Below are 16191 nucleotides of genomic sequence, written 5' to 3'. Positions count from 1 at the left end.
GTCAGTAATATAATGCAATTTCTCTCTTCCCATTTATTCTGCGTGTGAAAAAGTAGCTGAGACAAAAGCCGTCACACTTTCCACAAAGGCACGTCGTCACCATGGGCTGTTTCTGGAACTTTTTCAGAGAATTGTCATCGTGTCTAAGATTTGATCTCTAATCCAGGGGTCCTGCACTGTGGCCACTTTAAGACTTGTGGACTTCAATTCCCAGAATTCCTCAGCCAGCTTTGCTGGCTGAGGAATTCTGGGAGTTGAAGTCCACAAGTCTTAAAGTCGGCAAGGTGGAGGACCCCCCGCTCTAATCCATCTGGACTCATTTGATTTGTTAAGTGTCAAGTACAGGCGGCCCTCGACATACGGCCGCCAATTCAGCCTCGAATTTATGTTGCTAAGTGAGACAATTGTGAATTTTGCCCTGTCTTGCAGTTGTGAAGTTAGCAAAACAGTCGTGGAGTGAATCTGACTTCTCCCTATCGACTCTGCTTGTCCGAAGGTCACAAAAGAGGGTGGCCTGACCCCGGGACACTCCAACCGTTGTAACTATGAGCCAGGGGCCAAGTGCCTGAATTTGGATCTAGTGACCCCGCAGATGCTGCAACGGTTGTGTGAAAAATGGTCATAAGTCACTTTTTTGGGGGGTGCCGTTGTAACTTCAAACGGTCACTTAAATGAGCTGTTGTAAGTCGAGCAGTACCTGTAGTCTATTAATTCTGAAATCAATGGCACACAGAATCATGGAATCCTAGTGCTGAAAGGGACACCAGAGATCTTCTAGTCCAACCCCTCTGCTCAAGGCAGGAGACTCCATGCCATCCCGGTCAAACGGTTGTCCAATCTCTTTTTAAACACCTCCAGTGATGGAGCAACCCACAACTCCAGGAATCCAACTGGTCCACCGATTAATTGTTCCCACCCTCAGAAAATTTCTCCGGGCTTCTAGGTTGGATCTGCGTTTGACATAGTCCTAGTATGTATTTTTTCTGCAAATATCCCGAAGAAAGGGACAGTGACGCGGTAAAGGAAAAGACAGGAACATACGAAGAACAGCTGTGGAGCTTGGGTTTGGCTAGCCCAGGGCCAGGCAACCTTGGCTCTTTTAGGACTCGTGGACTTCAACTCCCAGAATTCCTGAGCCAGCCACGCTGAGGGGAAAGGGAGAGGTTTCCAAGCTGAGCCCTGCTGGCTCAGGAATTCTGGGAGTTGAAGTCCACGAGTCACAAAGGGGGCCATAGTTCCCCCATGCTTGCTCAGGAATTCTGGGAATTGAAGTCCACGAGTCATGAGGGGGCCATAGTTCCCCATGCTGGCTCAGGAATTCTGGGAGTTGAAGTCCACAAGCCCTAAAGGGGGCCATAGTTTCCCTATGCTGGCTCAGGAATTCTGGGAGTTGAAGTCCACAAGCCCTAAAGGGGGCCATAGTTTCCCCATGCTGGCTCAGGAATTCTGGGAGTTGAAGTCCACAAGCCCTAAAGGGGGCCATAGTTCCCCCATGCTTGCTCAGGAATTCTGGGAGTTGAAGTCCACGAGTCATGAGGGGGCCATAGTTCCCCATGCTGGCTCAGGAATTCTGGGAGTTGAAGTCCACAAGCCCTAAAGGGGGCCATAGTTTCCCTATGCTGGCTCAGGAATTCTGGGAGTTGAAGTCCACAAGCCCTAAAGGGGGCCATAGTTTCCCCATGCTGGCTCAGGAATTCTGGGAGTTGAAGTCCACGAGTCATAAAGGGGACCATAGTTCCCCCATGCTGGCTCAGGAATTCTGGGAGTTGAAGTCCACGAGTCCTAAAAGAGCCGAGGTTGCCTACCCCTGGACTAGACACACCTAATTTCCCCAATCATTCATTTCAATTAAAATAGCAACAGGGGAGCTTTGTAGCCATACTCCACTCCGTATCAAGCAAACAATTCCAGCCGTGAGTCCATCCCCTGAGGGCCCTTTACAGACAAAGCCAGTCACACCTCTGTTGTGGCAGCGAAGCAGTTGCCGTCGCTGCCTCGTTTCCGCCGACAGCTGCAGACGCACGTAGCCGTCTACCCAGGGCAGCGAGAAAGCAACGATGGTGCCCCGGGCAGCGCAGCTTGGTTGGCTCAGCAAAAAAATCGCACAATGGTGCCACTCAAAAGCCTCCCACTAAAAATAAAACTCAAGCTCAGGGCTTTTGCGCAGCTGGGCCTTTTCATAAAGCCGTTTGGGAAGACGGGAACGCAAGAAAAAGGGAAACAAAAAGATATCTGTACAGCCAGCAGTCTTGTGAAAAGGGACAAAAATCTCCTCTCCACTTCCCGCTTTGTACGTTAGTTGCCATATCGAGTTTTGGGGAAAGGGTGGGGGGAAAAAACAGAAACCCTCATTAAAAACAAAAAAACAACAACAAGTTTCTAGTCCTCAGGATGAAAATACTAAGCTGTGAGGCTGGTTAGGGCCCTGAAGGCCCTCCGCCCCGTCCTTTTAATTCATTTTTAACATCCTTTGCCTGTTGTTTTTTTTTAAATTTTATGTATGGTTTTGATTACTTTTAATGTTTTATTTGTGCACTGCCCAGGATTGCTCTATGAGGGAGATTTTTTTAATTAATAAATAAAAATGTTTCAAAAGCCTTCCAGGTTGTTGTTGTTTTTTTTTAAAGCAAGTTTCTAGTCCTCATTATGAAAGCAACTCCAGGGGCAACCTAGAAACCTGGAGTAGTTATTTTGAAATTCTAAATGCCGCACAATTTTCAGAGGCTTCCTCGGAGCCGTGATCCTTCTTTGTCACCGTTGTCACTCAATCTATTCATGCTTACAGGCAGTCCTCAACTTATGACCGTAATTGAGCCTAAGGTCCTGATGGCCATTAAGCCGGTCACCACGTGACCATGCCCAATTTTACAACATTTATTGCGCTGGTGGTTAATTTAATTTAATTTTAATTTAATTTAATCCCATTTATATCCCGCCCTTCTCCGAAGACTCAGGGCGGCTTACAATCTAAGAAGCACAAATCAATGTGCTTAGCAGTAGCCTTCATTCTATGTATATGCCTGCTTGTTAGGGCTTTCACACACACCCCAAGCGGCATTATTACAAAGTCAGCTTATTGCCCCCAACAATCTGGGTCCTCATTTTACCTACCTCGGAAGGATGGAAGGCTGAGTCAACCTTGAGCCTGGTGGGACTCGAACCTGCACTAATTGTAGGCAGCTGGTGTTACTTAAGGAGGCGTTAGCCCACTGCTCCACCAAGGTTAAGCAAACACAGCGGTCAGAAAGCTAACACCACGGTCATTAAGCGAGTGCTGTAGTCGTTAAGTAAACCCATGGTTTGCTATGGGTCGGTTTTGCTAAAAAAAAACCAATAGTAATGCCACTAGTGGCAAAAATGTCATAAATCCAGGTTTTTGTGGGGCAAAAAAGCGGTAAACGCAGGCTGGTTACTGAATACAGATAGTCCTCGATTTACAACAGTGCATTTAGTGGCTGTTCGAAGTTACGACGTCACTGGAAAAAGTAACTTAGGACCATTTTTCACACTTAACGACCACTGCAGCATCCCCAGAGTCACGGGACCAAAATTTGGATGCTTAGAAATGGGCTCATATTTGTGACGGTTACAGGGTCCCCCTTTTGTGACCTTCTGACAAGCAAAGTCAATGGAGAAGACAGAAATTTCAGGTTCAATTATGGTCGTAAGTTGAGGAATAGAGAATAGAATAGAGCTGGAAGGGACCTTGGAGGTCTTCTAGTCCAGCCCCCAGCTCAAGCAGGCAGGCCTATGCCAAGAATAGAATAGAATAGAATAGAATAGAATAGAATAGAATAGAATAGAATAGAGTAGAGTAGAATATAAAAAATAATAGAATAGAAATAGAAATAGAAATAGAAATAGAATAGAATAGAATAGAATAGAATAGAATAGAATAGAATAGAATAGAATAGAATAGAATAGAATAGAATAGAATATGGAATAGAAAAGAATAGAATAGAATAGAAGTTGGAAGGGACCTTGGAGGTCTTCTAGTCCAGCCCCCAGCTCGAGCAGGCAAGCCTATGCCAATAATAGAAGAACAGACTAAACTAGACTAGACTAGACTAGACTAGACTAGACTAGACTAGACTAGAGTAGAATAGAGTAGAAATACAGAACAGAACAGAATAGAATAGAATAGAATAGAATAGAATAGAATAGAATAGAATAGAATAGAATAGAATAGAATAGAATAGAATAGAATAGAAATAAGGAACAGAATAGAATAGAATAGAATAGAATAGAATAGAATAGAATAGAATAGAATAGAATAGAATAGAATAGAATAGAATAGAATAGAATAGAATATGGAATGGAATGGAATGGAATAGAGTAGAGTAGAATAGAATAGAATAGAATATAAAAAAGAATAGAATAGAATAGAATAGAATAGAATAGAATATGGAATAGAATAGAATAGAATAGAATAGAATAGAATAGAAGTTGGAAGGGACCTTGGAGGTCTTCTAGTCCAGCCCCCAGCTCGAGCAGGCAAGCCTATGCCAATAATAGAAGAACAGACTAAACTAGACTAGACTAGACTAGACTAGACTAGAATAGAATAGAATAGAAAAGAGTAGAAATACAGAATAGAATAGAATAGAATAGAATAGAATAGAATAGAATAGAATAGAATAGAATAGAATAGAAATAGAAATAGTGACTCGAATAGAACAGAACAGAACAGAATAGAACAGAAGGAATGAAGGATAGGATAGGATAGGATAGGATAGCATAGCATAGCATAGCGTAGGGTAGGATAGGATAGATTGTAGAATACAGATAATACAGAATTATTAGGCAAGTTGTATTTTTGAGGATTAATTTTATTATTGAACAACAACCATGTTCTCAATGAACCCAAAAAACTCATTAATATCAAAGCTGAATATTTTTGGAAGTAGTTTTTAGTTTGTTTTTAGTTATAGCTATTTTAGGGGGATATCTGTGTGTGCAGGTGACTATTACTGTGCATAATTATTAGGCAACTTAACAAAAAACAAATATATACCCATTTCAATTATTTATTTTTACCAGTGAAACCAATATAACATCTCAACATTCACAAATATACATTTCTGACATTCAAAAACATAACAAAAACAAATCAGTGACCAATATAGCCACCTTTCTTTGCAAGGACACTCAAAAGCCTGCCATCCATGGATTCTGTCAGTGTTTTGATCTGTTCACCATCAACATTGCGTGCAGCAGCAACCACAGCCTCCCAGACACTGTTCAGAGAGGTGTACTGTTTTCCCTCCTTGTAAATCTCACATTTGATGATGGACCACAGGTTCTCAATGGGGTTCAGATCAGGTGAACAAGGAGGCCATGTCATTAGATTTCCTTCTTTTATACCCTTTCTTGCCAGCCACGCTGTGGAGTACTTGGACGCGTGTGATGGAGCATTGTCCTGCATGAAAATCATGTTTTTCTTGAAGGATGCAGACTTCTTCCTGTACCACTGCTTGAAGAAGGTGTCTTCCAGAAACTGGCAGTAGGACTGGGAGTTGAGCTTGACTCCATCCTCAACCCGAAAAGGCCCCACAAGCTCATCTTTGATGATACCAGCCCAAACCAGTACTCCACCTCCACCTTGCTGGCGTCTGAGTCGGACTGGAGCTCTCTGCCCTTTACCAATCCAGCCACGGGCCCATCCATCTGGCCCATCAAGACTCACTCTCATTTCATCAGTCCATAAAACCTTAGAAAAATCAGTCTTGAGATATTTCTTGGCCCAGTCTTGACGTTTCAGCTTGTGTGTCTTGTTCAGTGGTGGTCGTCTTTCAGCCTTTCTTACCTTGGCCATGTCTCTGAGTATTGCACACCTTGTGCTTTTGGGCACTCCAGTGATGTTGCAGCTCTGAAATATGGCCAAACTGGTGGCAAGTGGCATCTTGGCAGCTGCACGCTTGACTTTTCTCAGTTCATGGGCAGTTATTTTGCGCCTTGGTTTCTCCACACGCTTCTTGCGACCCTGTTGACTATTTTGAATGAAACGCTTGATTGTTCGATGATCACGCTTCAGAAGCTTTGCAATTTTAAGAGTGCTGCATCCCTCTGCAAGATATCTCACTATTTTTGACTTTTCTGAGCCTGTCAAGTCCTTCTTTTGACCCATTTTGCCAAAGGAAAGGAAGTTGCCTAATAATTATGCACACCTGATACAGGGTGTTGATGTCATTAGACCACACCCCTTCTCATTACAGAGATGCACATCACCTAATATGCTTAATTGGTAGTAGGCTTTCGAGCCTATACAGCTTGGAGTAAGACAACATGCATAAAGAGGATGATGTGGTCAAAATACTCATTTGCCTAATAATTCTGCACTCCCTGTAGAATAGAATAGAATAGAATAGAATAGAATAGAATAGAATAGAATAGAATAGAATAGAATAGAATAGAATAGAATAGAATAGAATAGAATAGAAATAGTGAATAGAATAGAATAGAACAGAACAGAACAGAATAGAACAGAAGGAATGAAGAATAGGATAAGATAGGATAGGATAGGATAGATTGTAGAATAAACAAATAATAGAATAGAATAAAATAGAATAGTTGGAAGGGACCTTGTAGGTCATCTAGTCCAATCCCTCGCTCAAGCAGGGGACCCTATGCCATTTCTGACAGATGGCAATCCTTGATGCGTTTCCATCCGTTGCTTCCTGTCACACATTTTTGATAAGGAAAACAAAATCCACATTTTTCTGTTTCACGCAGAGAATCCAAAAGCATTAAAATTAAATCTATGCCTTTTATCTAAGAAGGCTGACTCCCCTAAGAACTGAACTTGAAATATTCTGAAATGTGGTTTTGCAACCTGCTCTCTACCGTAGAATCATAATAGCCCGGTTCACACCAAAAACACTTAATTTAAAAGGCCAGGTGGACTTTGTAACCAAGGAAGGACCTAGCCTATCATTATGGGGAGGGGAAAACTAAATTGGCTTAAAACGGCCCGGCTCATTTTTGCAGACCATAATTTAGACCTTTTTGAGACGGTTTGGCAGTTTGGACCAATCAAAATGCCGGGAAACGCAACCCTCCTGAAAAATACAGGCCAAAGTAAATCTTGTAACCTGTTGATCTCTTCCAACATGGGTTGGGAAGGACTGAAATGGGCTAAAATGTAAGTGAAGCACTTGCCAAGTCAAGCCGTATTAAAAGCTGCAGAAAAAATATATATATGAAATTATGGGGCTTATGTCTTAAGTGGAGAGAGTGAAGCATTAGCCAAATGGGAGGAAGCTAATTTTAAAATATAAGCTGGGGGAGAAAATAGCCGGTTCTTTTGAGGTGCTCTTTCACTTTATGACCACAATTGGACCAGAGTTTCTGTTGCTAAGCAACATGGATGTTAAATGAGGTACACCCGATTATTATTTTGACTGCTTGTCTGAAGTCGGCTGGGAAGGTTGCAAATGACAATCACGTGTCCCTGGGGTGCTTCGAATTGTCGTAAATCCAAGTTGTCAAGTCCCCAAATTTTGATTCTGTGACCACGGGGATGCTGCAACGGTCGTAAGTACGAGGACTGGTCATAGGACTGGTCATTTTTCAGTGCCAGGGTAACTTCACATAGTCACTAAACAAGTGGTTGTAAATAAAGGATACCCTGTATTTGTAGGCGATACAGCACACAAACATCGCAAAAACAAATTCCGCTTCTTTGTACCTGTCGCACAGGTAAAGAGAGGTCGATTTTTCAGTTGTGACAGCAAAGCACATCTTATTTTTTGGCTTAAGATAAGTGAAATTCAACTCCCAGAATTCCCCAGCCAGCATAGGTGGCTGGGGAATTCTGGGAGTTGAAGCCCACACATTTTGACCTTGCCAGGGTTGAGAAAAACTGTAGTTTTTGTGCACACCAGCAAGTGGATTCGATGGGGCAAGGAATCTTAAGGAAAGTTTTACATACCAAGCAGGAATTGCGAGGGATCTCGGAGTCCTAGTGGACGATCACTTAACTATGAGCCAGCCGTGTGCTGCAGCTGCCAAAAAAGCCAATGCAATCCTTGGTTGCATCAACAGAGGGATAGAATCGAGATCACGTGAAGTGTTAATACCACTTTACAATATCATCTTACAGCTTAAAATCTTTTTTTTTTTTTTGCAACACAGCAGAGTTTTCATGCGAATGGAAAAAACGGGCTTAAAAAGTTCCAAATTTGGACAAAACACTTTTCTTTCCGGCATTCAATCGGGAAGATAAACGGGGACAGAGCGAGTCGGTAAAACAGACCCTCGAAAGGGCCTTTTGACATTCTTGGATGAAGTTCGTAGCCGGAGTTAGAAAAGAGGGTGCAAACTTTGGTTGCAGAGAAAAATCTGGTGGGTGAGTTAGGCTAGTCGTCTCTGTATGTCTGTTTGTTTGTTTCAAATTAAATTTCACACTTTGTGGCTGGCTGTAATACAGGTAGTCCTCAACTTATGACCGGCGGCTTAGCAACCGATCGAAGTTTGTTTAGTGACTGAAAAACGTGACCTTGACCGTTTTTGCATACTTACGACCGGGGCAGCATCCCTCGTGGTCACGTGATAAAAATTCAGCCGCTTGGCAATTGGCATGGACTTAGGACGGTTGCAGGGTCCCGAGGTCACGTGATCCCCTTTTGCGACTTCCTGACCTGCACAGTCAACGCGGAGGCCAGATTCGCTTAACAACCGGGTGACCCACTTAACAACCCCAGTGATTCCCTTAACTCCCGTGGCAAGGAAGATTGTAAAATGGGGCAAAAGCCCCGTAACAACTATCTTGCTTAGCAACAGAAATTTCGAGCCGTCGTAAGTTGAGGACTAGGTGTACGTCGAATTTGTAAAACGACCCAGATTTGAAGCTCCAACATCCATTTCTCCCTCCTCCACCAAGGTCACGTGACCGCATGTTTGTGTACAGATAGCTAGTCTAAAGAAAAGAAGAAACAGGGGTGACATGATAGCAGTGTTCCAGTATCTGAGGGGCTGCCACAAAAGAGGAGAGGGTCACGTTATTCACCAGAGCACCAGAGGGAAGGACGAGAAACAATGGTTGGAAACTGATCAAGGAGAGAAGCAACCTGGAATTAAGGAGAAACTTCCTGTCAGTTAGAACAATCAATCAGTGGAACAACCTGCCACCAGAAGTGGTGGGCGCTCCATCACTGGAAATTTTCAAGAAGAGACTGGACATTCACCTGTCTGAGATGGTATAGGTTCTCCTGCTTGAGCAGGGGGCTGGACTAGAAGACCTCCAAGATCCCTTCCAATTCTATTCTATTCTATTCTATTCTATTCTATTCTATTCTATTCTATTCTATTCTATTCTATTCTATTCTATTCTATTCTATTCTATTCTATATTCTATATTCTATTCTATTCTATTCTATTCTATATTCTATATTCTATTCTATTCTATTCTATTCTATTCTATTCTATTCTATTCTATTCTATTCTATTCTATTCTATTCTATATTCTATATTCTATTCTATTCTATTCTATTCTATTCTATTCTATTCTATTCTATTCTATTCTATTCTATTCTATTCTATTCTATTCTATTCTATTCTATTCTATTCACTATTTCTATTCTACATTTCTGTTCCATTCCATTCCATTCCTCTTCTCTTCTCTTCTCTTCTCTTCTCTTCTCTTCTCTTCTCTTCTCTTCTCTTCTCTTCTCTTCTCTTCTCTTCTCCAATGTCTATTCTGTTCTATCCTATCCTGTCCTGTCCTGTCCTGTCCTGTCCTGTCCTATCCTATCCTATCCTATCCTATCCTATCCTATCCTATCCTATCCTATCCTTTCCTATCCTAGAAAGCAACCTAGAACTAAGTAGAAATTTCCTGACTATGAGAGGTATTAACCAATCGCTGGAGGTTTTCAAGAAGAGACTGGACATCCATTTGTCTGGAATGGTAGGGTCTCTTGCTTGAGCAGGGGGTTGGACTAGATGATCTCCAAGGTCCCTTCCAACTTTCTTACTCTGTTAAATTGTGAGGCAGGTAGTTCTCAAATTACAACCATACCTTTCGCCACCATTTGAAATTACAAAGACACTGAAAAAAGTGATTTACAACCAGTCCTCACACTTACGACCGTCACAGAGCGCGCGCGCACACACACACACACACACGAGTCACGTGATCAAAAATCAGGCACTTGCCAACCGGCATGTATTTACAAGAGTTGCAGCGTCCCAGGATCATGTGATCGTCATTGTAAGCTTGTAAGCCGCCCTGAGTCTTCGGAGAAGGGCGGGATATAAATGGAATTAAAATAAAAAATAAATAAAAATAAAATAAAATAAATTTGTGACCTTCCCAGAGGGCTTCCCACAAGCCTGGAGAAGCTGGATCTGCTTAATGACCATGTGATTCACTTAACAACTGTGGCAAGAAAGGTTGTAAAATCGGGCTGCGACTGATTTAACAGCCTCCTTGCTTGGCAATGGAAATTTTGATCCCAATTGCGGTCATAAATTGAGGACAACCTGTGTATGGATTTGAGGAGCAGGAAAAACAGTAGATAATGGGGGGAAAATGAACGTTACGCTCTCAGTTTAGAGGTTAATGTAAATTCACACATATATCGATTGTAAAAGAACATTGGAAGTTATTTCTCTATATTTATTCCCCCGTCTTTTCCTTTGCTTTCTCCTTTCTCCTTTATTCTGTTTCCTATCTTAATTGTTAGTTTTCCTCCACTTTCAAACCTCTCTAATAAAGTTTAAAAATCTAATAAAGTTTTGTGTTTTTTTTTTAAAAAAGAAGTCAACTTTTAAAAAGGTACAGAGAGAAGGCTTAGGAAAAAAAAACTTTGTACAAACCTCTTAGAAAAACTGCTGTACTAAAAAGATTTATGGACTTAGGATAATGAGGTGTTTTTCCCGCCCCTATTTTAATACAATGATCCTCTGAAAAAATAACACTATTAATCACAGGATAATGGCCTCACTTGCCCAGGCTGATCACGCTTTCTCTCTCCAAGTGCAAAAAAGTACACCGATTTAGCATGAAAATATTTCCTCCAAGTTAGCTGGCTTGACTTGGAGAAAGAACTTCGTCCTAATGGACAATCACTTAAGTGGCTAGTCTAAAGAAAAGAAGAAACAGGGGTGACACGATAGCAGTGTTCCAGTATTTGAGGGGCTGCCCCAAAGAAGAGGGAGTCAAGCTATTCTCCAAAGTGCCTGAAGGCAGGACAAGAAGCCACGGATGGAAACTCATCAAAGGGAGAAGCAACCTGGAACTAAGGAGAAACTTCCTGACAGTTAGAACAATTAACCAGTGGAACAACCTGCCTCCAGAAGCGGTGAATGCTCCAACACTGGAAGTTTTTAAGGAGAGACTGGACAGCCATTTGTCTGAAATGGTATACGGTTTCCTGCCTTAGCAGGGGGTTGGACTAGATGACCTCCAAGGCCCCTTCCAGCTCTATTCTATTCTAAGTCTGAGCCAGCCGTGTGCTGCAGCTGCCAAAAAAAAACACCAATTCAATCCTCAATTGCATGAACAGAGGGACAGAATCAAGATCACGCGAAGTGTTAGTACCACTTTACAATGCCTTGGTAAGGCCACACTTGGAATACGCCATCCAGTTTTCGTCACCATATTATTAAAAAAAAAGATATCGAGACTCTAGAAAGAGTGCAGAGAAGAGCAGCAAAGATGATTAGGGGTCTGGAGGCTAAAACATACGATGAACAGTTGCAGGAATTGGCTATGTTTAGCGGAAGAAAGGATGAGGGGTGACATGATAGCAGTATTTGAGGGACTCCTACAAAGAAAAGGGGGGGGGTCAAACTATTTTCCAAATCACCAAAAGGCAAGGCAAGAAACAACGGAGGGAAACCAATCAAGCAGAGAAGCAACCTAGAACCAAGGAGAAACTTCCTGACAGTTAGAACAATTAATCAGTGGAACTGCTTGCTTCCAGAAGTTGTGGGTGCTCCAACGCTGGAAGTTTTCAAGAAAAAGACTGGACAGCCATTTGTCTGGAATGGTATAGGGTCTCCTGCTTGAGCAGGGGGTTGGACTAGATGACCTCCAAGGTCCCTTCCAGCTCTGTTAATTCTGTTAAAAAAAGGATGTTCTGTCGGTTCAAGCTATTTTAGGCCAAACGGATGACTTCTGCAATTATTATTCCTAGGCAGCAGCTCGAGAAATTTAGCCCAACCTACCTGATTTGTCAACGCGGGAGACTTCTCAGCTTCGTGCAGCCTAAAGATAGAACCAAAAAGTCAGATCAACCGAAGGAGTCAACAGCAAATTTCACACACTGACTTTTTAAAACGAAATTAGAAACGACACCTAAAAAATAAAAATAAAATTCAAACCGGCAGAGATTTTTTTTTTTAAGAGGTCTCCATCGTGACCATTGGCTTCTGCAAAGGAGATTTGAGCTAGAGCAGCATTGGTCTTTGGGGTTTCATGGACAAAGAGCTTGGGGGGAAAAAAGGAGCTTTCGTGTTATATACTGTATATGTGCCGACAGCAAGAAGAATGGTGCTCGACTCTTTCTTCCTCTGTCCTCACCACTTTCTGCAGAGGGACGATCGAGAGCATCCTGTCCTACGGCATCACAGTCTGGTTTGGAAGCATCCCTGCTTTGGACAGGAAGGCGGTGCAGAGAGTGGTGAGGACAGCTGAAAAGATCATTGGCAGTTCCTTCCCCGCCATCCAGGACGTGGCACATACGCGATGCTTGAGCAGGGTCTGCAAGATTGTCTGGGACACGACACACCCTCTTCACAACCTGTTTTCCTTGTTACCTTCTGCTCCGTGGTACCCGAAGCAGAACATCCCGATTCAGTCACAGTTTCGTTCCATACAGCATTAACCTTGGTGGAGCAGTGGGCTAATGCCTCCTTTAGTAACACCAGCTGCCTGCAATTAGTGCAGGTTCGAGTCCCACCAGGCTCAAGGTTGACTCAGCCTTCCATCCTTCCGAGGTAGGTAAAATGAGGACCCAGATTGTTGGGGGCAATTAAGCTGACTTTGTAATAATGCCGCTTGGGGTGTGTGTGAAAGCCCTAATAAGCAGGCATATACATAGAATGAAGGCTACTGCTAAGCTTGTAAGCCGCCCTGAGTCTTCGGAGAAGGGCGGGATATAAATGGAATTAAAATAAAAAAATAAATAAAAATAAACCTTGTGACTCTAAAGCTTCCTCCTTCCGTTATGTCTTCAAGATGGACAGTGAATAATATTTATATCTTACTTATATGTAAAGGTGTAGGTCTGTACCTATGTTGTATATAGTATGTTTTAAATCTGTGTGATGTATGTGTACACTTTGAGAGCAAGCAACTAAATTTCATTTTTAATGTATCCCATTGTGCCCACAGTAAAAAAGGGCAATAAAGACAATCTAATCTAATCTAATCTAATCTAATCTAATCTAATCTAATCTAATCTAATCTAATCTAATCTAATCTAATCCAATCCAATCCAAATCTAAATCTAATCTTAAAAGAGTTCATTTAGTGACTGAAGTTTCAATGGCACCAAGAAAAGTGACTTATGACAATTTTTCACACAACTGTTGCAGCCTCCCCATGGTCGCATGATCAAAATTGAAAGACTTGGCAACTGACGCATATTTATGACCGTTTCAGTGTCCCAGGATCACGTGATCCCCTTTTGCGATCTTCTGACAAGCAAAGTCATTGGAGGAAGCTAGATTCACTGAACAATCATATTACTAATTTAACAACGGCAGTGATTCACCTAACAACTTTGGCAAGAAAGGTCGTAAAATGGGGCAAAACTCGCTTAACGACAGTCTCACTTAACAACAGAAATTTTGGGCTCAACTGTGGTCGTACGTTGAGGTCTGTGCTCAGAAATGAAAGGATGCAAGTAGTCCTCAACTTACGACCATAATTGGGCCCAAAAAGTTCCGTTGAGACAGTGGCTAAGTGAATTCTGGGACTTGAAGTCTACGCATCTTCAAGTGTGAGCTTCAGCCTTGAGCAAGGCTGCCTGAGGAATTCTGGGAGTTGAAGTCTACGCATCTTCAAGTGTGAGCTTCAGCCTTGAGCAAGGCTGCCTGAGGAATTCTGGGACTTGAAGTCTATGTATCTTCAAGTGTGAGCTTCAGCCTTGAGCAAGGCTGCCTGAGGAATTCTGGGACTTGAAGTCTATGTATCTTCAAGTTGCCAAGGTTGAGAAACAGTGCTTCAGGTGCTCAGATTCCAGGGAATTGATCACAATCTATGGACTATTGTAACTGGAAAAGCTGGATTTACCCTCATCTTTCTTTCTAATGGTGAATGCTCCAACACTGGAAGTTTTTAAGAAGAGACTGGACATCCATTTGTTTGAAATGGTATAGGGTTTCCTGCCTTAGCAGGGGGTTGGACTAGATGACCTCCAAGGTCCCTTCCAACTTCTTCTTCTTCTTCTTCTTCTTCTTCTTCTTCTTCTTCTTCTTCTTCTTCTTCTTCTTCTTCTTCTTCTTCTTCTTCTTCTTCTTCTTCTTCTTTTTCTTTTTCTTTTTCTTTTTCTTTTTCTTTTTCTTTTTCTTTTTCTTTTTCTTTTTCTTCTTCTTCTTCTTCTTCTTCTTCTTCTTCTTCTTATTATTATTATTACTAATTTAGAGCAGAAATGGTCAGCTGAATCCCTCTGAGCATTGCTAAACCACGTCTCTCACCATACTACAATAATTTGCATTTTGCAGCTGCAGCTGCAGCTGCTAGGAACGAAGTTCAGCCATATATAAATGCTACAGGTTCCTTAACCTTGATTTACAATGAGAGAGATCAGGGTTTAAGTTCACCTCCAGCCATATTTCAACAAAAAAAAACTCTGGACAAGCCATACAGGCACTTCAGTGCAATTTTTCTGAGTCGCCTGCTTAAGAGATTGCTATGTAGTTAATGTGAAATGCGGAGATGGAAAAAAAATTACATATTGTTTTATATTAAAGTTCATATTTTAACTCAATTATGTTCCCAAGTTGACTGCGGCTATTAGTTGTTGTTGGTTTTTTTTAAAAAAAAATCTGCATATATTTTTATTGATGCCTTCCTTCTGGACTCTATGGTGCATTTTGCTATTTGTGTGAAACGGCAAGGAATAGATTTAATATTAATAAGTAAATATGTATTTGCTACAGAGCCATCAGTGACGTAAATTCATAGACACAGCTAAGTCCCTGGAAAATATATTCAGGTTCTTAATAAAATGCCTGACATAAATTAAGTAATTAAACTTTATGGTTTGGATCAATGGGTCTGAATATAATCATTTTTTTAAAAAAGGAATGTATCCCACCTCTGCCCTTACTCAAGGTGTCTGGCATTGCAAAAGGTTAATACAATCGTAAATAAACCCAGCACTTAATTAAAACAGCAGACAAAGGAATAAAACACAGTTAATGAGAAGTCTTGCTGAATAGGGATGGAGATGTTGGGAAATAAATACAGCTAGAGCTTCTGGGAATCGTAGTTCTAACTTTTCTGGAAGATGGCTAGGTTGGAGAAAATGGATAATGCTGCTTCCAAACATACAGAGAACAATCAAAATCAATGGTCCTCAGTCTCCCCAATTTTGAGATGTCTGGACTACAACTCCCAGAATTCCCCAGCCAGCCATACTGGCTGGGGAATTCTGGGACTTGAAGTCCACACTTCTCAAAGTTGCAGTTTGAGAAGCACTAGACATATTTTAAAAAGGGAGAACACTAGATCCTTTTTCTAGTTGAGCTACTTCAGCCACTGCTGTTGTGACATTGCAATTGTTAACCTACATACTATTTCCTACTCTGTCCATTACAGTACGAGCTTGGGTTTGTTATCTGTTTTACGATTTTGTTGTGATTAGATCACAATTCTGCCAGTTTTAATGAGCGCCACGCAGGTTTAAGAGCATGACTGTGGGGGAAATTCTGACTGCTTTTTTTGTGTTACAGCTGTTTCAATTCTCCCTTTGGCTTGGAATGAAATCTAAATTGCCGAAGGAGCAAAAAAGGGTATCTCATCAGCCAGATGTTTCCTAAAAGTTTGGGGCCAACTGGATCTGGGTTTTGCCTCTTTCAGGAAATTTAAATCTTACTCTAATGTTTTTAGCATTGATACCTTAAAATTTGCTAAGCAGAGGCAATACATTGCTGCAAATTTAACTTCACACCGGAAATAATGTCTAGGACTGTTGCTCAGTCTTGGCATCTTCAACTCCCAGAATTCCCCAGTCGGCA

General features: G+C 41.7%; 1 protein-coding gene across 1 annotated transcript in view; it reads right to left on the bottom strand.

Annotated features, from left to right (window-relative positions):
* The window catches only part of LOC310639293 (tyrosine-protein phosphatase non-receptor type substrate 1-like), a 144083-nt gene that overhangs the window by 5243 nt on the left and 122649 nt on the right, over window positions 1–16191 (bottom strand). Inside the window, exon 8 of the mRNA XM_083360901.1 lies at window positions 12172–12211. Within this exon, the coding sequence (XP_083217027.1) occupies window positions 12172–12211 (40 nt within the window). The remainder of the gene's footprint in view (window positions 1–12171; window positions 12212–16191) is intronic.

Source organism: Vipera ursinii (genome assembly GCF_947247035.1).
Source record: "Vipera ursinii genome assembly, chromosome: 3".
NCBI classification, from domain to species: Eukaryota; Metazoa; Chordata; class Lepidosauria; order Squamata; family Viperidae; genus Vipera; species Vipera ursinii.
The sequence above is the reverse complement of the archived record's forward strand: the minus strand, read 5'-3'. Positions and strand labels throughout refer to the sequence as shown.